Source organism: Phalacrocorax carbo, chromosome 1, assembly GCF_963921805.1.
Source record: "Phalacrocorax carbo chromosome 1, bPhaCar2.1, whole genome shotgun sequence".
Taxonomy (NCBI): domain Eukaryota; kingdom Metazoa; phylum Chordata; class Aves; order Suliformes; family Phalacrocoracidae; genus Phalacrocorax; species Phalacrocorax carbo.
Window position 1 is genome coordinate 217,709,513 of NC_087513.1, and position 22,242 is coordinate 217,731,754.

A 22,242-nucleotide genomic window follows, 5' to 3' on the forward strand; every position below is an offset into this window, starting at 1 on the left:
TGCCATTCCCTCGGGGCCTGGCGTTGGTCACCAGAGAGCAGAGACCAGCCCTGCCCCTCCTCCTGCCCTCGGGAGGGGGCTGCAGAGCGCCATGAGGCTGCCCTCGGCCTCCTCTGCTCCAGCTGAACAAACCCAGGGACTCCAGCCGCTCCTCGTACCGTTTCCCCTCTAAACCCTTCCCCAGCTCCGTGGCCTCCTCGGGACACTCTCCAGTAGCTTTATACCCTCCATGTCCTGCGGCGCCCAACGCTGCCCACAGCACTCGGGGTGAGGCCGCCCCAGCGTGGGGCAGAGCGGGACAATCCCCCCCCTCGCCCGGCTGCGATGCAGGGCTCGGTGCCCCCCAGGGCACGGTTGGCCCTCTGGGCTGCCAGGGCATGCTGTTCCACCTGCCGTCGGCCAGAGCCCCCCAGGTCCCTCTGCAGAGCTGCTCCCCAGCCCCTCGTGCCCCCGTCTGTCTGTATCCCCAGGGCTGCCGCGCCCCAGGGGCAAAATCCAGCACTTGCCCTTGTTAAACTCCATACGGCTGGTGGTTGCCCAGCTCTCCAGCCTGCCCAGATCCCTCTGCAGGGCCTCCCTGCCCTTGAGAGCGTCAACAGCTCCTCCCAATTTTGTGCCATCGGAAAGTTAATTAATATTCCTTCCAGTCCCGTGTCCAAGTCATTTACAAACAGATTAATGAGTGCTGGCCCCAAGATGGATCCCTGTGGAACCCCACTAGTGACCGGCTGCCAGCCCGATGTAACCCCCATTTACTGTGACCCTTTGAGCCCGACCCATCAGCCAACTGCTCACCTGCTGCGTTACGTGCTTATCCAGCTGCGTGCTGGACATTTTGTCCAGGAGGAGACTGTGAGAGACAGTATCGAAAGCTTTACTGAAATCCAAAAAGGTCACATTGACTGGCTTCCCTTGGCCAGCTGAGTGGGTGACCTTGTCATAAAAGGAAATCAAGTTTGTTAAACAGGACTTTCCCATCGTGAACCCGTGCTGGCTGGGACCAATGACTTTTGTCTCTTAGTGCTTTTCAATAACTCCCAGAATAACCTCCATCATTTTGCCAAGCACAGCAGTGAGACTGACGGCCCTGTAGTTACCAGGCTCATCCCAGTTGCCCTTCTTGAAGACTGGGACAACATTTGCCAGCTTCCCGTCAACTGGGACCTCTCCAGATTCCCAAGAGCACTGAAAAGTCATTGAGAGAGGTCTTGCTATGACATCAGCCAGTTCTTTAAGTACCCTTGGATGAATCCCATCAGACTCCATCAATTTACAGGGATCCAGCTGGAGGAGCAAGTCCTGCACAAGTTCAGGGTTCGTTAGTTTATCATTCCCACAGTCATGGTTCTCTAGCCCAGGGCTCTGGGGCTCCCTGAGCCCACCATTGTGTTGAAGACCGAGGCGAAGAAAGCATTAAATGTTTCCCTTGTCTATGGCCCTGCTTGTGAGGTGACCGTTCTCATCAAGAAATGGGCCAATGTTATTTCTGGCCTGCCTTTTGCCATTAATGTATTTCAAAAAGCCCTTCTTATCGTCCCTCAGAGTACTGGCCACCTTCAACTCTAACAGAGCTTTGGCCGCACGTATTTCCTCCCTGCAGTGGAGAACAGCATCCCTAGAGTCCTCCCATGTTGCCTGACATTGCTTCAACTGGACATATAGTTTCTTTGTTCTCCTATTTCTAGAAGATCCTTGCTTAGCCAAGCAGCCTTCTGCCTTGCCTGCTTGACTCCATACACTTAGGGATTGCCTGCTCCTGTGCTTTTAGGAGGTGGTCATTAAAAAGCAACCAGTGCTGATGGACCCCAGCACCTTCAAAATATTTTCCCCAGGGGACCTTACTAAGTAGTTGCCAGAGTGACCTGAAGCCTGCTCGCCTCATGTCCAGAGCTGAGGTCTCCGTCACGTCCTGAGCAAGATGTGCCAGGGCTTGGGCAGCCTCACGAAGTCCAGTGTTCCCCAATGTGCACAGGACTCCTACTGTCTGGATACCTGCGGCTCCTTCTGCGCAGCCCCATGGAGCTTCTCCTTCCCGGCCCCATGGAGCCGGCAACATGCAGCCCCTTGGGGCTACTCCTGTCCAGTTCCACTGTGCTCCTGCCCAGAGCCTTGGCGCTGTGTCTGCCCGGTGTCATGGAGGCAGCAGGACCCCCCATGGAGGAGAACGTGGGAGCGAAGTGGCTGACTCGGATACACACCGCGTCCCCTCTGCCCCAGGCTTCTCTGCTCCCTGCTGGGGCTTTGGGGCTCCTGCTGGCTTCTGGGGGGTCTGCATTCCGGGGATTTTGCCCCTGTGGGGGGGCTCCCTTGCAGCATGCATCTCGCACCCGCAGCTGCAGGACTGGTGAATGAACCACAGCACCAGGAGTAGCGGAAACATTTAATTTTTAATATTTCAGATGGGGTGGCGGCCCCGGGGCTTCCGGGCCCCGCACTGCTCGGACCCTCATTAGTCGCTGCTGTCGCTGCTGCTGGAGTACCAGCTCTGCCACCACGAGGGCTTGCGGATGCGGGTGTAATGGGGCTCGAAGTGGCGTCTCCACCAGGCCTTCAGGGAGCACCAGAGCCGGGTACAGCCCTCCCGAAGGCACTGCACTACCGGGCACAGCCATGGGGAAGCTTGGCCATGCGCCCTGCCTGTGGGCACCCATTGCCGCCAGGGACTGGGCTCCGCAGGGGGGCTCCTGTCCCGAGCAGTGGGGGTGCTCCTGTCCAGGCCTGTGGAGCTGCTCCTGCCTGGCCGCATGGAGCTGCTCCCCCTCCATTCCAGTGGGCTCACTCTTTCTGGCTCCCTGTGGCTCCTTCTGCGCAGCCCCATGGAGCTTCTCCTTCCTGGCCCCATGGAGCCGGCAACATGCAGCCCCTTGGGGCTACTCCTGTCCAGTTCCACCATGCTCCTGCCCAGAGCCTTGGCGCTGTGTCTGCCCAGTGTCATGGAGCTGCTGCTCTTCACTTCTCCCGTGGTCCTGCTGCCCAGCCCCGTGGGGCTGCTCATGCCCAACTCTGTGGGGCTGCTCCTTTCCTGCTCCATAGAGTGGGTCCTTTTGAGTCCCGTGCAGATGCCACTGTCCATCTCCATGGAGCTGCTGCTCTTCACTTCTCCCGTGGTCCTGCTGCCCAGCCCCACACGGCTGCTCATGCCCGACTCTGTGGGGCTGCTCCTTTCCTGCTCCATAGAGTGGGTCCTTTTGAGTCCTGTGCAGATGCCACTGTCCATCTCCATGGAGCTGCTGCTCTTCACTTCTGCCGTGGTCCTGCTGCCCAGCCCCGTGGTCCTGCTGCTCATGCCCAACTCCGTGGGGCTGCTCCTTCCCAGCTCCGTGGGGCTGCTCCTCTCAGCCTTGTCCGTGTCCCCATCCACAGCGTTGTTCGTGGCCACGTCCACGTCCACCCCCGGCAGCTCCTCCGCAGCGCACTGGGGCCACGCTCTGGCCTCCAGCAGCCCCGGCTGGTCTTGCACCTCCATGCTGGCGTGGGGCTGGCAGGGCTCCCCGGGAGGGGTCCCGCCGCAGGACCCCCTGCTGTCCTCCGCCATCCCTTGCCGCTGGGTCAGTACTTTCCGCAGCAGCTCACAGCGCTGCTCGGTCGCTGCCGTGGTGTCCCGGATGGCTCGGATGAGCTCCAGGACAAGCTCTTCACTGAGCGGGGCCGTGGCTGGGGGGCTGCTGGGGGGCGGCTCCAAGTCACTCTGTGCCCTGTCCCCACTGTCCGCGGGAGCCTGCTCTTGCTCGGTCGCCGCTGGCACCTCCACTGGAGGCTCCTGGCGAGGGGCTGGCCCCGGCTCCCTCACCGGCCCCTTGACAGCCTTCGGAGACCAGGGGAATCTTGAGCGGGTGGGCGCTGCCAGCTCCGCCATCGCACCGGGCCAGGGCTCCGGGAAGGAGCAGAGGGAGCCCATGGAAATGGAGCTGCCCCACGACTCGGAGGCCAGGGAGCCCAGGGAGTCCATGGAGGCCAGCGGGGCACACGGGGACAGGCGATCCCTGCTCCAGGCGTCCGCTCTCGCCCTGCAGAGGAGGAGAGGGAAGAGACTCTGCTGCAGCCCGGCCCCTCCCGCAGGACCCACGGGCATCACCCCCTCCTCGGCCGGCGAGCAGGGCTCCCCAGCACGGGCAGGGGCAGGGCATGGGGTGGGGGTGTGGGTCAGGGTCTGAGGGTCTCTCCCAGCACTCACCACATCTCTGGGGTCAATGTGGGATTCCCCACTCCTCCATGTTCCCAAGAAGCACCTGCCGAGGGAGGAGATGGAGTGAGTGGCCGGCAGCCCCCGGCACAGCCGCGGGTCAGGGCTGCCGTGGGGTGTCGGCCGTTTGCAGGGCGCTCGGTGCCGGGGCCGCTCACCGCTCTCTTCCTGCGGCCGCGCTCTTGCCGCGCTCCTCCGGCGCATCGAATTCTTCCAGGATCTCTGCAGGATACGCAGAAGCTGGGTGAGATGGGAGCAGCTCCCGGCCCCACGCTGCAGCCCCCCATGCCTCTCCGTGCCACATGAGGTCACAACAGGCCGCCCCACCCCACCCCACCCCACCCCGCCCCACGGCACAGCACAGCACAGCGCAGCGGTCACCTACCCATTGCCACTTGGCCCACAGCAATGCCGCGACCGTGCTGAGCTGCAGCACCAGCATCAGGATCGGGAGCAGCTCAGCCGGGATGGGGCCGTTGGAGCGCCCCATGGCACCGGCTCCGGTGCAGTTGTGACTCTGCGAGTCACCAGCAGAAGCCTGCGATGCAGATCCCCAGTGACCTCCTGGGGCCCCAGGGACAGAACACCAACACTGCCGGTGTGGCAGAGGCTGAGGCTGCAGTCTGCCGAGACGATGCCAGACTGCGGTGCCCACCGCCTGCTGCCTGCTCCGGCGGGGCCCCGCCCTCCCCCTTTTATAGTCCGGCAGGTGGGCAAAGCCCCCTTTGTGACAGCATGGGCTGGCAGAGCATCATCTGCCACACCTGCTGCCCCCCGCACCCTTCCTCGGCTGGTGTGGGCAGATGCGAGGGGCTCAGGAGGGGCCGGGACGTCCCCCTGCAGATCAGGGGTGACAGCTGGTGGAAGCCCACGCTCTGCAGGACGAGGGACCCTGGGGGGCCTTCCCGGGGGGGACAAGGAGGAAGAGGAGGAGGAGAAGGCCTGCCACCGCTGGCCCTCCAGCCAAGAGCAGCAGCGGCCAGAGCTTTGAAGTTGCAGAAGATCCCCTGGATGCTGAGCCCAGATGGTGCCCGAAGCCAGCGCGGGTCCCTCCCTGCTCGGCCCAGCCCCCGGCTGCGTGACCCCAGTGTTGTGTTAATAGTAAGAGTCTGAGGAGTGGCTGGGGGGAGACCCTACCGTTGAGTCACGAGGTTCACACAGGACCCCTTTGCTTTCTAAACTCCTCCAAGAGGAGTTAGGCGTGGCTAAGCCCAGTCTTAGTCTTAGACTTGGTCAATGTTTTTTTCCTAAGGGTTGAAGAAGTATTTGTTGTTAGTCACTAATCTGGCAGATGCGCAGGCCAGTTGTGTTCAATGAGACCCATTAAGGCTAGATTAATGAATAGTGCAATTCATTAAAGCAACAAATACACAGGTTCTTTGTATTACTGGTGATAAATCTGATGGTTATAAAACACACATAAATACCAACCCCTTCCCTGGGGAGATTATTCCCATGGTGACTGTCCTCACTGTGAAAAATTTCCCTCTCATGTCCAACCGGAATCTCCCCAAGAACAACTTGTGTCCATCCCCCCTTGTCCTCTCCATGGGACTCTGTGTAAAAAGGGAGTCTCCATCTTCTCTGTAGCTGCCCCTTAAGTACTGGTACATGGGGATGAGATCCCCTCTGAGCCTCCTTTTCTCAAGGCTGAACAAACCCAGCTCTCCCAGCCCATCCTCATACGGCAGCTTCCCAGTCCTTTGGTCATCCTGGTGGCCCTTCTCTGGACCCCTTCCAGCCTGGCCACATCCTTTTTGTACAGCGGGGACCAGAACTGCACACAGCACTCCAGGTGTGGCCTGGCCAGCGCTGAGTAGAGCGGGATGATGACTTCTTTCTCTCTGCTGGCGATGCCCTTTTTGATGCAGCCCAGCGCCCTGTTGGCCTTCTTGGCCACAGCAGCCACTGTTGGCTCATGCTGAGCTTCCTGCACACCAGGACCCCCAGGTCCCTTCCCACAGAGCTGCTCTCCAGCCAGGTGGATCCCAGTCTGTGCTGCACTCCTGGATTGTATTTTCCCAGGTGCATGATCTTACACTTGTCCTTGTTGAACTTCATATGGTTCTTGCTGGCCCACTCCTCCAGCCTATCCAGATCTCCCTGCAGAGCAGCTCTCCCTTCTGGAGTGTCTACTTCCCTGCTCAGTTTGGTGTCATCAGCAAACTTCATCGGGCTATACCTGATCCCATTATACAGATCACTTATGAAGATGTTGAATAACATTGGGCCCGATATTGATCCCTGGGGGATCCCACTTCTGAGAGGTCACCACTTTGAGAAAGAGCTCTTTACCACCACCCTTTGGGTGCGGCCTGTCAGCCAGTTCCCCACCCACTGCACAGACCACCTGTCTAGGCCATAACACATCAATTTCTCCAGGAGGAGGCTGTGGGGGACCGTATCAAAGGCCTTGGAGATGTCCAGGTAGACAATGTCCACCGCCCGCCCCATGTCAACCAGGCAGGTCAATTTGTCATAGAAGGCCACCAGGTTTGTCAGGCACGATCTGCCCTTAGTGAAGCCATGTTGGCTTTTCCCAATCACGTGCTGCAATTGACTTGTGATGGCCCTCAGGAGGATTCGTTCCATAACTTTCCCAGGGATTGAAGTAAGGCTGATGGGCCTATAGTTACCCAGATCCTCCCTCGAGCCCTTCTTGTAGGTAGGGGTAACTTTTGCCTTCCTCCAGTCCTCAGGGACATCCCCCGTTCTCCATGATTTCTCAAAGATTATGGAGAGTGGCCTTGCAATGATGTCAGCCAGCTCTCTCAACGCCCTCGGGTGGAAGGCGTCAGGGCCCTTCGATTTGTAGGGGTCAAGCTCCTGTAATAATTCATGTGCTGACTCTTCCTTCACTGATGGTGGGTCAGTGTTTGGATCAACCGGGAATTTCATTCCCAAAGCCTGGGACCTGACAATGTTGGTAAAGACAGAGGTGAAGAAAGCGTTGAGGACCTCTGCCTTTTCAGCATCGTTGGTGATTGAGTCTCCTCTTCTCTTTAACAGTGGGCCTGTGTTCGTTTACCTTCTGTTTCTGCTTGTGGTTGACATACCTGAAGGAACCTTTCTTGTTATTTTTGACATCTACAGCCAGTTTCAATTTGAGCTGGGCTTTTGCTTTTCTAACTGCATCTCTGCACCCTCTGGCAATGCCCTTGTAGTTCTCGATGGATAATCCTCCACTTCTCCATCTCTGGTGTGCTTCCCTTTTGGATTTGAGTAGACCCAGGAGGTCATGGTTGAGCCAAGGGGGCCTCTGGCTCAGCTTACTTCCCTTTCCTTTGTAGGGGATAAACTGGTTTTGTGCTTCCAATAGAGAGTTCTTGAAGAACTCCCAGCACTCACTAGCTCCTTTGTCTTCCATGGAAGCGTCCCACGGGATCTGTCCCAGCTGAGCCCTGAGTGAACTGAAGTTTGCTCTTCTAAAATCCAGAACCCTTGTCTTATTACTGACCTTCAGCACGCTCAGCAGGATCCCAAACTCCACAGTATTGTGGTCGCTGCAGCCAAGGCTGTCACTAACCGAGACATTACAAAGCAGGTTTTCTCAGTTTGTGAACACCAAGTCCGGCAGCGCCTCCTTCCTGGTTGGCACTTCTGACATTTGTATCAGGAAACAGCCCTCTATGCATTCCAGGAACTTGGTGGATGACATGCGAGCTGCCGTATTGCTCTTCCAGCAGATGTCTGGGTGGTTGAAGTCCCCCATTCGGGACCAGGTTCTGTTGGCCGGAAGCTTGCTTTAGTGCCCCAGGCACCTCTTCATCGGCGTTGTCATCATGGTTAGAAGGTCGGTAGCAGATGCCCACCCTGAGGTCCTGCTTGGAGATGACCCCTCTGACCTCAACCGAGATGCATTCAATGGAGCAGTCGCACTCACCATAGTTGACTTCGATACATCTGAGGTTTTCTTTAAGGTAGAGCGTGACTCCTCCACCTCTTCTACCCAGCCTGTCCTTACAAAAGAGCCTATAACCATCCATTGCGATCTCCCAGTCGTTTGAGTTGTCCCACCGTGTTTCAGTTAGTCCTATGATGTCATAACCTTCTGAGTGGGCACGGAGCTACAGTTCCTCCTGTGTAGCTGTACGCTTCTACGGGAGAACTTATCTTGGGCCGCATATCTCCGGGACACAGGGCTCTACCCACCCTGGGGACAGTGATGCACAGACACCAATATGATGGATACAAAATGTCCGTCTATTTGGCTGCGTCACACGCTTATATAGCTCTTGCGGTTCCTGCTCCTGCCACTCCTATGGGGAGGAGTCTATCTTTCCGTCACATCCCGTAATCTTCCGGTCGCCGATCCCTGTCTATTCCCCTACATCTCCCCCTCCCCATGCTACTAAAATTCTACAAAGCTACTTGCGTAAGCGGATACATATTGCGGTCAGGTCGATATTCATGTAACGCTCACAGGCGCTCTTTGATTTGTCTTATAACACAGCATAACAATGGTAGCCCACAAGTAACCATGGTTACTACACACAACAAGATCCCCCCAATTATTACTATCCAGTTCCAGTTCATATCTCTCTTTTGCCGCCCTTTCCCAGTGTCGCTCTCGTTGCAATATTGCTTGCGATCTTGTCAAGGAGCTCATTTCTTTTCCCAATGGTACGGCTAGCATGAGGATCCATGTCAGCAGACCCTGCAAAGAGACAACTCAGAGAGGGATTATTCATTGTACATCCTTGCACAGTTCTGCTTTCACACACTTTGCAGGCACCCATTCTATGCGCCCTTCATTCTCAACCGCGGCGTAGCCCCTCCCCAGGCATCTCAGTTTCCATCCTCTCTCCCATTGCTCACTGCCTGGGAACCTTACTCGTACCTGCGGATAGCGCTCGCCTGCTTGAGCCTTGCCAAAGTGCTTCTCCACTGCTGTAACTTGCTCCTGCCCGCGTATAAAATGATTAAGCGAATATAATGCACGCATTAAAATAGTTTGCTGAGCTGCTATGGGTATAGTTCCCTTATACCCCTCCCCCTCCCCAAGCTGTATTATTTTTGCTTTCAAGGTGCGATGAGCGCATTCTACTATTGCCTGCCCTGTGCTATTGTAAGCAATGCCGTGTTTTAATACAATATTCCAAGCTTTACACCATTCTTGGGTACTTCGAGCCCGAAAGCATGGTCCATTATCTGTTTTTATCTCGGTAGGCTTTCCAAGCCACGCCATCACCGTGGTCCAATGCGCAGTCAAGTGCGTTGCGGTCTGCTTCCGATGTTGAGTGGCCATGATGACTCCACTACATGTATCAATTGTAATTGCCAGGTGCCTTCCGGGGGCCAACTGTGGGCATTCAGTAAAGTCAGTCTGCCAGATAGAATTTGCTTCCAGTCCTCGAGGGTTGACTCCTGCCTCCCACAATGGCGAGTGCTGACAGTAAGGACAGGTGGCTACTACTTCTCTTGCTGCTCTTATTGAGATGCCACACTCCTTTGCCAAGGCTTTAGCACCCAGGTGCAGTTGTTCATGTAGTTTCTTTGCCTCCGCCAAGGTCCAGACTCCCGCGGCTGCCTCATCAGCCATGCGATTCCCCTCAATTAGTGGTCCAGGCCCCGTCTGATGACTGCGAATGTGAATTACTGTCACCGTTGCTCCTCGCTGCGATAAAGCAATCTCTAGCATCAAGGCAATTTCCGTGTGTGGTACACCCTGTCGTTTCATGGGCATGACTAATTTATACACATATAAGGAGTCTGTGCACACATTTATATGCCGATCTATATCCTTTCGCAGGGCCATCTCTAGCGCTTTCGCCTCCAGCCACTGCACACTTTTACCCTGCTCCTCATACGTCTGTCGCATCCAACTATTTTCTTCTTTCCACACTACCGCCGCTCTGTTCGTCTTTGAGGAAGCGTCTGTGAAATATGTTGGTCCTGGGTGAGGGGTATCCAAAACTCTACTATCCACACTCAAATCCACCACTTTGGCTGTTTCGGCCCACCTCTGTACCGTGCCTGTGACGATTTTCCCTGGGTATGAGTATACTGCCAATTGTCTATCCTCTTCACTCTCTACCACCTTCTGCCATTTCTCCCCATTCCACGGCATTGTCAGCTTATCTGGCTCTTTCCCAAAAATTACCTTGCTTTCCCGTCGCAGCCGCCAAATCATTCCCGCAGCTACCTTGACTTTTGTGGAGAATGCATCCTTGGGAACCTTCTGATATACCCATCGCAGTGGTTTTTCTTCCCCTGCTCGTATTTGATATAGCAATCCTAACCCTCCACTGGCGGTCAGAATCCAACCTGCAATTAATTCCTCCTGGGGGTCCCACCGCCATACTCCTTCCTTTTGCATTCGACGTTCTATCATCTGCAACTGCTGGACTGCCTCAGCGTCTAAACTCCTGGGCTCCCATGGGTCGGTCCCTTTCAGCAACGCATAGAAAGGTTGCATCTCCTCACCGGTGACGCGCACAAATGTCCGCAACCACTGCAGTGCTCCTACCAGCTTCTGGACATCGTGTAAATTTTTAACCTTAGGTGTAAGTTTAATAGGCTGAGCTTGTATGGAATCCCCTTGTATTCTAGCACCCAGAAATCCACACACTGGTCCTCGCTGTACCTTTGCCTCAGCTACCTTGAGGCCCTGTCCCGCAAGGCCCCTTTGGGTGTCTGAAAAGACTTGTTCACACAACGCCTCGGTGGGCGCAGCTATGAGGACGTCATCCATGTAGTAGTGGATCATGTAGATTCTCTCCTGATACTGCTGCCTTACTTGCCGCAATGCAGAAGCCACATACCTCTGGCAGATCGCTGGAGAATTTTTCATCCCCTGCGGAAGTACTGTCCACTGCCATCTACTACCTGGTTCTGTGCGGTTCACTGCAGGCAGAGTAAAGGCAAATCTCTTTCTATCATCTGGATGTAGCGGAATGCTGAAGAAGCAGTCTTTGATATCTAAAATAATGACTCGCCATCCTTTCGGGACAGCACTCAGATCTGGTAGGCCAGGTTGGAGAGGCCCCATGTCCTCCATTTGCTGATTTACTGCTCTAAGATCATGCAGCATCCTCCATTGGTTTTTATCTTTCTTTTTTATAGCAAATATAGGGGTGTTCCACGGGCTCATCGAGGGCTCTAGGTGCCCTGCTTCATGCTCTCGTTTTACTATAGCTCTTACAGCCTCTGTTTTCTCTGTTGTCAGGGGCCACTGCTCCACCCAGACGGGCTGTTCGGTTTTCCACACTAACTTGTGCTGATGAAGCCCCTCTGAGGCAGTGGCCCTTATGCTAAATTTTTCAAGCCGATCCCCATCTGGGCAAGGGCGTCTCGCCCTAACAAGGGGCTTGCTACCCCATCTGCTACTAGTATGGTCACTACGGCCGTGAGGAGCTTCCCTGCGTCCTTGTCCATGACTTTGAGTTTCACAGGGCAAGTACTTGTTCTCGTCTGTTGTTCTCCTCCTACCCCTATTATACGTTTTCCCATGGCAAGGGGCCAAGTTGGTGGCCACCGTTCGAGTGGCATTATTGTGACATCTGCCCCGGTATCCACTAACATTCCCAGGCATATCCGTGCCGGGTAACTCGGTTCTTGCAGGGTAATCATCACTGCTGCCATGGGTCTCTCGTCACAGCCTATGACCAAGGCCACGCGGGGGCTGTAACCTGCAAATCTTGCCCCCCTGCATGACGGTTCACTCCCCCTTGGCTCGCTATGGTGGGCCAAGCTCCTGGCGTTGGCACCGTGATGGGGGTCATTTGACTCATAGGAGGCGCGAATCCCCCTCGCTTCGCCCTCCCTTGGCCGTTTCCCGGCCTCGTAGTTGGACAATCTCTTGCCAGGTGTCCTGGCTTCCCACACACCCAGCACCTCCCTACTGGGCGCGCTCCTCCTCCATTACATCCTCCCCTTTCCGCTAACGGGCACCCAGCTCTAAAGTGCCCTCGCCGGCCACACAAGTGACTCTCGGCCCCACCCCGGCCGCTTGCACCATCACCCTTTCTTCGCTTCCACAGTCAGTGTTCTGGCAGACGTGCGCTCCCGCACCGCCATGCTGGTTCAACGCCTCCTGGCGCAAGACATGCCTGATGGTTTCACCCAATGGCGCCCCTACCGCCAGGGTGCGGAGGATATCTTGTGTTTGCGGATTTGCTTGATTTCGGAGGCAATCCATAAGGACTGCCTCCTTGGCTGCTGGTGGCAATTCTGATTCTATAATAGCCTTTTGCAACCTATCACAAAACGTTGTAAATGGCTCTGCTAGGCCTTGCTGTATCTTTTACCAAGGTTCTGCTTTTTTCTCATACCTGCCCACTTCACTATACGCTTTGCGGGAACTCTCCGTTACCGCTTGCAGCTCCCTGCCCCTTAATTCTGCTGCTTGCAACTGCGGGGTTTCCAGTCCTTGACTTCTGCCAGTGAGCCGGTCAAGGGTGGTCCCCCTCAGCGGGTGGCCCGGAACTGCCGCCGCTTGCTGTACAAGGGCATGGCAAGCACTGTGCATTGCCTCCTTCCAAAGTATGTACATTGTGGGAGCCAATATTGCTTTCGCCAACTGCTTAGCATCAGAGGGGGTCAATGGCGCTGCATGCGCAGCGTCCAGCAGCAATCCTACTCCTTCGTCTTTCAGCCCCTTTTCTTTAATTTCTCGCCATAAACTTCGCACTAGCTTGGCATCTATCGGCGTCCACTCCACTCCTCCTCCTGGAGCTAATCGGACAGGGAAGATCCCGGGCATCTCTATCCTTACTCCATCGAGGCTACAATCTCTGGCTATCAGCCGCCAGTTAGGTAACTCGACTGACTGTCGCTGGGGTGCACCCTTCGTTAAGAGTCCTGTCTGCCGCCGAGTTACTTCCCCTAGTGCGCGCATAGCCTGCTGCAGCTGCCGCAGCACGTCCTCCGCGGACCCCTCCGGAGCTGCAGCGCCCCGGACCTCCCCTTTTGGCGGTCCCTCTCCTCCCTCCTGCTGACTGGTCCTCCGAGTCCCTGCTGTTTTGTGCCTCTTCTTTGCGCGCCGCAGGCAAGCTGCTCTCTCTTCCCACATACGGGCATCGGTTTCTCCCCCAACTTCTGGTTCGCTGCTACTCGAGGTTGTTCTATACTCCCCCTGCCCTCCCCTCCAGGCACCCCAATCCCCCTCCTCGTCCGACTCCCATCTCAAGGGTTGCCCCGGGAGCCAGTCTCGCGGGTCGGGCAGAGGGCGGTGCCGCTGCCGGCGCCGCTTCCGGCGCTGGTCATCTTCCTCCTTCCGCTCCGTCACTCCCGCTGCGTCCGCTGCCACGTCACTCTCCGCGCGCGCGGGCTCCCGCGCCCGTGCCAAATCGTCCCAGGGGTATGCGGGGGGGGGCACTCTAAAGGCCCTGCTGGCTCAACAGGGAGCACCGCCGCTTCCCGATCCACCTCCTTGGGAGCCTCAGACTGAGTCGCTGGCCAGGCTGCTCCGTCCGAACTCTCCCCTTCTTCCCCATCCCCCGCGATGCTTGCCCCTGTCTGCGTCCCCACTGCCCCTCCTGGGTCTCTTTCCGGGCTACTGTCGCCTGTAGCACCGTGCAGGCACCGCCGCGCCTGCCGCCACGCCTCCTGATCATCCCGAGCTTTCAATAGTAATCGGTGTATCTTTCCCCAGAGCTGTATGTACTGGGTTTTTCCCATCATAGCCCTTTCGGCTAACTCCTCTTTAATCCTCACCCACTTATCCGTATCAAATATGTCTGCGGGACCTCGTATGAGCCCCTGCGTAATCATCCATTGGATGGCCTTTGAGGTAGGCGTCTTCGATATCGAAGTACCATATTCCTTCCCCAATCCCTTCAGTACCTTTACGACTGAATCCATGGCGCGCCCGCCGACCTGCGGCTCCCCGTCCCGCCCCTGCCTGCCCCAAGCTCTCTTTTCCCCCCGGCGAACCTGCCAAGCCTCCCCGCTAATCACGTCGGGGTCACCACTTGTAGCTGTACGCTTCTACGGGAGAACTTATCTTGGGCCGCATACCTCCGGGACACAGGGCTCTGCCCACCCTGGGGACAGTGATGCACAGACATCAATATGACAGATGCAAAACGTCCGTCTATTTGGCTGCGTCACACGCTTATATAGCTCTTGCGGTTCCTGCTCCTGCCACTCCTATGGGGAGGAGTCTATCTTTCCGTCACATCCCGTAATCTTCCGGTCACCGATCCCTGTCTATTCCCCTACACTCCTGTTTGTTTCCTAGACTGTGTGCATTCGTGTAGATACACTTGAGGTGATTACTCTTCTGTCTCGCATCTTGGGAGACAGTGAAGGGACATTTGTCTCTGCACTGGTTGGCCTGACTTACCCCCCCATTGGACATGCTGCTATGAGCATTTCTGCAACGGATCCTGCCCCCCAAGTCCTTCAGTTTAAAGGCTACCTCACCAAGTTAGCCAGCCTACTGCTGGAGATTCCCTTACCCCTGTTGGGAAGGTGGGTTCCATCCCTCCCTAGCATGTTGTCGTCATTGAAGAACACCCCATTGTCATAAAAGCCAAACCCCCCACGGTGGCACCAGCCACGTAGCCAGGAGTTGATATACATTATGCGCCTGTTTCTGGCTGCTCCCTTCCCTCGAACTGGCAAAATGGAAGAGAAGATCACTTGGGCGCCAATGTTTTTCACTTGCTCCCCCAGGGCCCGAAAGTATTCCTTGATTTTAACCACGTAATGGCTCTTGGTGTCATTCATGCCTACATGAAATAGTAGCAGTGGACAGTAGTCCATTCTCTTGAGGAGTTGTGGCACTCTCTCGGCCAAATCTAGAACCTTGGCTCCTGGGAGGCAGCACACCTCTTGTGACTCCCTGTTGGGTCGGCAGGTGGGTGCCTCAGTACCCTTCAACTGAGAATCACCCACCACGAGCATGTGTTGTTTCTTTTTATGATGTCCACTCTATGTTGCTGGTACAGTTTCCCCTTGCAGGGGACTTTGCAGACCTTGCTCATGGGTGTTCTCCGTCCTTAAGGCTTCCTATCTGTTTCTGATTGTGATGGTGGAGGGTGCAGGCTGATGTGGAATCCTGCTTCTGAGAGTCACCAGGGCCCATGGTCCCTCATTCTCGGTGGTGTCTGCCACAGGAATAAGGTCAAGTGCTTCTGGGTAAGGATGAGGGGGAAGGCCAAGAAGGCAGTGTCACGATCCACTGTTGGGTTGAACAGTTTGGCAACGGTTCAACCCCCTTGCTTTCCAACCGACCTCAGATAATTCTGGGAGGTTGGGAGCCGGGCAGGACTCTCTTGTCCTTGTCTCCTTCTATGGTAAGGTGACCCGCTTAGCGGATGGGGGGGAAGGCTGTGGACGTTGTCTACTTTGACTTTAGTAAGGCCTTTGACACTGTCTCCCACAGCATTCTCCTGGAGAAGTTGGCCACTCACGGCTTGGACAAGTGCACTCTGTGCTGGGTTAAACACTGGCTGGCTGGCCGAGCCCGGAGAGTGGTGGTGAATGAGCTAAATCCAGTTGGCGGCCTATATGAGTGGTGTTCCCCAGAGCTCAGTGTTGGGGTCAGTCCTGTTCAATATCTTCTCTGATGATCTGGATGAGGGCATTGAGGACACCCTCAGTAAGTCTGCAGATGACACCAAGCTGGGCAGGAGTGTCGATCTGCTGGAGGGCAGGAAGGCTCTGCAGAGGGACCTGCACAGGCTGGATCGATGGGCCGAGGCCAGTTGTGTGAGGTTTAACGAGGCCCAGTGCCGGGTCCTGCCCTTGGGTCGCACCAACCCCAGGCAGCGCCCCAGGCCTGGGGCAGAGGGGCTGGGAAGTGCCCGGTGGAGAAGGCCCTGGGGGTGCTGGCTGACAGCCGGCTGGGCATGAGCCAGCAGTGCCCGGGTGGCCAAGGAGGCCACCAGCCCCCGGGCTTGTGTCAGCACTGGTGTGGCCAGCAGGAGCCGGGCAGGGATGGGGCCCCTGTGCTCGGCCCTGGGGAGGCCCCACCTCGAGTGCTGGGCTCAGGTTTGGGCCCCTCGGGACAAGAAGGGCCTGGAGGGGCTGGAGCATGTCCAGAGAAGGGCAGCGGGGCTGGGGCAGGGTCTGGAGCACAAGTGTGCTGGGGGGCGGCTGAGGGGGCTGGGGGGGTTTAGCCTGGAGAAGAGGGGGCTGAGGGGAGCCCTTCTCGCTCTCTGCAGCTGCCTGAGAGGGGCTGGAGTGAGAGGGGGGTTGGTCTCTGCTCCCAAGTCACCAGTGACAGGGCGAGAGGGAACGGCCCCAAGCTGCGTCAGGGGAGGTTTAGGTTGGATGTGAGGGAAAATGCCTTCCCTGCCAGAGGGGTCAGGCCCTGGCACAGGCTGCCCAGAGAGGTGGGGGAGTCACCGTCCCTGGGGATATTTAAAAGAAGGGCAGACGTGCTGCTGGAGGATATGGTTCAGCGGTGGACTTGGCAGTGATAGGTTAGCAGTTGGACTTGATGATCTTAAGGATCTTTTCCAACCTTAACGATTCTATGATTCTATGAAGAGGGGTCAGCAGAAACACTGCATCCGCTTCTGCAGGCCACCGTGATGGCAGCGCTGGTCCCCCAACAGCAATGGGTGCTGTCGCTACTGCAGGTCTGAGCAGTGCGGGGCCCAGAACCCCATGGGCAGCCACCCCATCTGAAATGTTAAAAATTAAATGTTTTCTTTATTCCTGGTGCTGTGGTTCATTCACCAATCCCACGGCTAGGGGTGCAAGATACATCCTGTAAAGGAGCCCCACAGGGGGCAAAATCCCAAGGGTTGTGGACCCCCAAAAGCCAGCAGGAGCCAAAGACCCAGCAGGGAGCAGAGAAGCCTGGGGCAGAGGGAATGTAGCATCTATCTGAGACAGCCATTGTGCCCCCATGTTCTCCTCCATGGGGGGTCCTGCTGCCTACCCTGTGGGCCCCACAGGTGGGCTGGCCACGGCCCAGGGGAGACTAACAAAAATTAGTGACTAACAACAAAGACTCTGATGAGTGGTTACTTCTTCAACCCTTAGGAAAAAAACATTGACCAAGTCTAAGACTAAGACTGGGCTTAGCCACGCCTAACTCCTCTTGGAGGAGTTTAGAAAGCAAAGGGGTCCTGTGTGAGCCTCGTGACTCAACGGTAGGGTCTCCCCCCAGCCACTCCTCAGACTCTTACTATTAACACAACACTGGGGTCACGCAGCCGGGGGCTGGGCCGAGCAGGGAGGGACCCGCGCTGGCTTCGGGCACCATCTGGGCTCAGCATCCAGGGGATCTTCTGCAACTTCAAAGCTCTGGCTGCTGCTGCTCTTGGCTGGAGGGCCAGCGGTGGCGGGCCTTCTCCTCCTCCTCTTCCTCCTTGTCCCCCCCGGGAAGGCCCCCCAGGGTCCCTCGTCCTGCAGAGTGTGGGCTTCCACCAGCTGTCACCCCTGATCTGCAGGGGGACATCCCGGCCCCTCCTGAGCCCCTCACATCTGCCCACACCAGCCGAGGAAGGGTGCGGGGGGCAGCAGGTGTGGCAGATGATGCTCTGCCAGCCCATGCTGTCACAAAGGGGTCTCTGCCTGCCCACGCTGTCACAAAGGGGGCTCTGTCCACCTGCCGGACTATAAAAGGAGGGGGTCGGGGCCCCGCCGGAGCAGGCAGCAGGCGGTGGGCACCGCAGTCTGGCATCGTCTCGGCAGACTGCAGCCTCAGCCTCTGCCACACCGGCAGTGTTGGCGTTCTGTCCCTGGGGCCCCAGGATGTCACACTGCGGATCTGCATCGCAGGCTTCTGCTGGTGACTCGCAGAGTCACAACTGCACCGGAGCCGGTGCCATGGGGCGCTCCAACGGCCCCATCCCGGCTGAGCTGCTCCCGATCCTGATGCTGGTGCTGCAGCTCAGCACGGTCGCGGCATTGCTGTGGGCCAAGCGGCAATGGGTAGGTGACCGCTGCGCTGTGCTGTGCTGTGCCGTGGGGCGGGGTGGAGTGGGGTGGGGTGGGGCGGCCTGTTGTGACCTCATGTGGCACGGAGAGGCATGGGGGGCTGCAGCGTGGGGCCGGGAGCTGCTCCCATCTCACCCAGCTTCTGCGTATCCTGCAGAGATCCTGGAAGAATTCGATGCGCCGGAGGAGCGCGGCAAGAGCGCGGCCGCAGGAAGAGAGCGGTGAGCGGCCCCGGCACCGAGCGCCCTGCAAACGGCCGACACCCCACGGCAGCCCTGACCCGCGGCTGTGCCGGGGGCTGCTGTCGCTCACTCCGTCTCCTCCTTTAGCAGGTGCATCGGTGGTGCATGGAGGAGTGGAGAATCCCACATTGACCCTGGAGATGTGGTGAGTGCTGGGGGAGACCCTCAGACCCTGACCCACACCCCCACCCCATGCCCTGCCCCTGCCCGTGCTGGGGAGCCCTGCTCGCCGGCCGAGGAGGGGGTGATGCCCGTGGGTCCTGCGGGAGGGCCGGGCTGCAGCAGGGTCTCTTCCCTCTCCTCCTCTGCAGGGCGAGAGCGGACGCCTGGAGCAGGGATCGCCTGTCCCCGTGTGCCCCGCTGGCCTCCATGGACTCCCTGGGCTCCCAGTCACGGAGCAGCTCCATTTCCATGGGCTCCCTCTACTCCTTCCCGGAGCCCTGGCCCGGTGCGATGGCGGAGCTGGCAGCGCCCACCCGCTCAAGATCCCCGTCTCCGAAGGCTGTCAAGGGGCCGGTGAGGGAGCCGGGGCCAGCCCCTCGCCAGGAGCCTCCAGTGGAGGTGCCAGCGGCGACCGAGCAAGAGCAGGCTCCCAAGGACTGCAAGGACAAGGTGCCAACTTCCAGCAGCAGCCCAGTCACGGCCCTGGTCAGCGAAGAGCTCATCCTAGAGCTTATCCGAGCCTTCCGGGACACCACGGCAAAGACCGAGCAGCGCTGTGAGCTGCTGCGGGCGCTCCTGACTCAGCCGCGATGGACGGCGGATGACAGCAGAGGCACCTCCCGCGGGACCCCTCCTGAGGAAACCTCCCACCCCCCCGCCAGTATGGAAGTGCAAGACCAGCCAGAGCTGCTGGAGGCCAGAGTGTGGCCCCAGTGCGCTGGGGAGGAGCTGCCAAGTGCAGACGTGGACACGAACGACTCTGTAGATGGGGACATGGACAAGGTCATGGAAGAAGATAGGAGCAGCCCCATGGACCTGGGGACCAGGACCGTGAGAGAAGTGAAGAGGATCTGCTCTATGGTGTTGGGCAAAAGCAGCCCCACAAGGCTGGGCAGGAGCATGGTGGAACTGGACAGGAGTAGCCCCAAGGGGCTGCATGTTGCCGGCTCCATGGGGCCAGGAAGGAGAAGCTCCATGGGGCTGCGCAGAAGGAGCCGCAGGGAGCCAGAAAGAGTGAGCCCACTGGAATGGAGGGGGAGCAGCTCCATGCGGCCAGGCAGGAGCAGCTCCACAGGCCTGGACAGGAGCACCCCCACTGCTCGGGACAGGAGCCCCCCTGCGGAGCCCAGTCCCTGGCGGCAATGGGTGCCCACAGGCAGGGCGCACGGCCAAGCTTCCCCATGGCTGTGCCCGGTAGCGCAGTGCCTTCGGGAGGGCTGTACCCGGCTCTGGTGCTCCCTGAAGGCCTGGTGGAGATGCCACTTCGAGCCCCATTACACCCGCATCCGCAAGCCCTCGTGGTGGCAGAGCTGGTACTCCAGCAGCAGCGACAGCAGCGACTAATGAGGGTCCGAGCAGTGCGGGGCCCGGAAGCCCCGGGGCCGCCACCCCATCTGAAATATTAAAAATTAAATGTTTCCGCTACTCCTGGTGCTGTGGTTCATTCACCAGTCCTGCAGCTGCGGGTGCGAGATGCATGCTGCAAGGGAGCCCCCCCACAGGGGCAAAATCCCCGGAATGCAGACCCCCCAGAAGCCAGCAGGAGCCCCAAAGCCCCAGCAGGGAGCAGAGAAGCCTGGGGCAGAGGGGATGCGGTGTCTAAAATGGGGTGGCCATGGCACCCCCGTTTGAAGCTGGTGAAGCGTTTTGTCGTGGTTTAATCCTGGCCTGCAAGTGAGCACTACACAGCCGCCCACTACCACAGGGTAGGGTAACAGTGAGAAAGAATATCTTGGGTTGAGATAAAAACAGTTTAATAATAAAAGGACAATTTAAAAAATTTTGGAAGGGAATAAAACTGAGAAGAAAATAATTGCTAAGAAATAAAAGTGATGCGAAAGAAAACAACTGCTCACCACCAACCTCCCAACCACTCCATGCCCACCAGTCCCCAGCACCGTCCACCCCCCACCCCACCAACTGCCCCCCAATTTTATTGCTGAACACAATGTGATATGGTCTGCCAGATCCCTTAGGTCAGTTGGGGTCAGCTGTCCCAGCTCTTGTCCCCTCCCAACTCCTTCTGACTGCCACGCTCAGCTGCCTCCAAAAGCCCCGGCTGCGGCTCATCCAGACTCCACTGGTGTCCCGGGGCTGCCGGCACGGCCCGGGGCCGGTGGCACCGTGGCAGGGCGAGCTGGGCACAGGCGGCCGCCACGCGGGGCCCTGCAGCGGGGCCGTGCCCATGGCCCCAGCCCCTCCTGCTGCCCCGTCCTATCCCGCCATCTCCATCAAGCTGCTGGCTCCCATTCCCGACCCCTTCTCCTCGCCGGCGTGCAGTGGCAGCGGTGGCGTCGCAGCTCAGGGGGCCCCGGCGGCCGCCAGGGCCGTGGCTGCCAGGAGGAGCCCCCAGAGGTGCGGGTGGTCCCCAGGGATGCTCCAGCCTGGGGGTGCTGGAGAGGGGGAGAGTCAGGGACAGCCGGGGGGCTCAGGGGGGCCCTGACTGGGGTGGTCCTCCCAGGCAGATCACCTGTGCTGAAGGCACAGGGCCAGCTCTTGAATCTCGTCTTTGGTGGTGTTGGGTTGGTGGTTGGACTTGATGATCTTAGAGGCCTTTTCCAATCCTAATGATTTAATGATTCTCTGCCAAAGAAACCAACTCTGTCTGCTCCTCGTCTGACCCAACCGTGCCGTGCCACGGTGTGCCAAGCTGTGCTGCGCCATGCCATGCCGTGCTGTGCTGTGCCACGCCGTGCCATGCTGCCAAGGGTCCCCATTGCAAACCCCAGGGCAGAGCGGCTGAGAGACCCCCAGGGACGCACGCCCAAAGGCAGGCTCCCCCCGTTGCCCTCCCCGCGATCAAGACCCCCCTTTCCCGGCAGAGCTGGTGGGATGGGGTCACCCCGGCCCCAGCCCCTGCACCCCACCAGTGGGGAGGGACCCCGTCCCGCAGGGACCCCACCTTTCACCAACTCGCAGTTGTAGGTGCTGAGCACGTCCTGGGAGCGGAGGTGGATGAGGGCTCTGTCCCCATCATGGGCGACATCGGTGACCTCGAAGCGCTCGAAGGGTGGGATGAGGACCTCCTCCTCCTCGGGGAAGAAGGAGAAGTCCCTGATGGGGACGCCGTAGCAGGTCTCAACCGAGAAGAAGGTGTCCCGGCCAAAGGGGAGCGTGCTCTCGTTCCGGAGGGAGGCGGAGGTGAAGTGGCCGAAGCGCATGGACTGATGGCGCTGGGCAGTGAAGCGGATTCCCTGGACACCTCGGTAGACGTGGTGGCATTGGCGGGGCCGGGCATCCCGCAGGACACGCAGGGCCTCGCTCAGGAGGAAATGCAGCGCCTTGAAGCCGAAGGCACTGAGGTATTCCCTGCGGGAGCGCCCAGCCTCACGCACGGCTGCGTTGAACGCCCGGTGCAGGGGCCCCTGCTGGGTGTACGCCAGGAGGGCGACCGCCTGCTTTGGCCGCAGCACCAGCGGCTGGGGGACACGGTACTGCCGGCTCCTCCATTCGGCAGCAGCCTGGGTCCAAGCATTGGCATAGACGCTGTTGTTGGCGAACTCGGTGCGGTTGAGCTCCTCCAGCTCCTCCTCCATCATGCGGCTGCAGCCCCGGTACTGGTCGTCGAAGGAGGTGGGGGCCATGTCCAGCGCCAGCTCCTTGACAGGGTCGAGGTCTCGCCGGCGGTGGGATCCACTGACGGCCAGGGTCCCGGCCAGCAGCACCAAGCCCAGCGCCAGATGCTCCATGGTGGCCAGAGCCGCCCACGGGAGCCCCCGGGTGCTGCGGTGCCGTGGGCAGGGAAGCAGCCGGCTCCCCTGCAAGTAGCCAGGGAAGTGGGGGAGCAAGAGCAGGGTCAGCTCAGGGAGGGCA

General features: G+C 58.5%; 1 protein-coding gene across 2 annotated transcripts; it reads right to left on the reverse strand.

Annotated features, from left to right (window-relative positions):
• Positions 1 to 20,730: 20,730 nt before the first annotated feature.
• Positions 20,731 to 22,118, reverse strand: LOC135311505 (erythroblast NAD(P)(+)--arginine ADP-ribosyltransferase-like). 2 transcript variants are annotated; one of them, XM_064440782.1, is made up of 3 exons: positions 21,327 to 22,118; positions 20,900 to 20,936; positions 20,731 to 20,813 (listed from the first exon to the last, which is right to left on the reverse strand). In XM_064440782.1, the coding sequence occupies exons 1-3, from the start codon at positions 22,116 to 22,118 to the stop codon at positions 20,731 to 20,733; spliced, it is 912 nt and encodes a 303-aa protein (XP_064296852.1). The 2 variants fall into 2 exon arrangements, with proteins under 2 accessions (XP_064296852.1, XP_064296860.1); XM_064440790.1 differs by lacking the exon at positions 20,900 to 20,936 and having other exon boundaries at positions 21,332 to 22,118.
• Between the last annotated feature and the right edge of the window lie 124 nt (positions 22,119 to 22,242).

Bases quoted from the DNA above. Each gene is read 5' to 3' on its own strand.
- LOC135311505 (XM_064440782.1), bottom strand. From the start codon at position 22,118: ATGGAGCATCTGGCGCTGGGCTTGGTGCTGCTGGCCGGGACCCTGGCC. The intron at 20,937-21,326 runs GTCCCTGCGGGA...ACACCACCAAAG, and splicing joins GCGAGTTGGTGAAAGGTGGG to ACGAGATTCAAGAGCTGGCC. The intron at 20,814-20,899 runs GTGATCTGCCTG...CAGCACCCCCAG, and splicing joins GCCCTGTGCCTTCAGCACAG to GCTGGAGCATCCCTGGGGAC.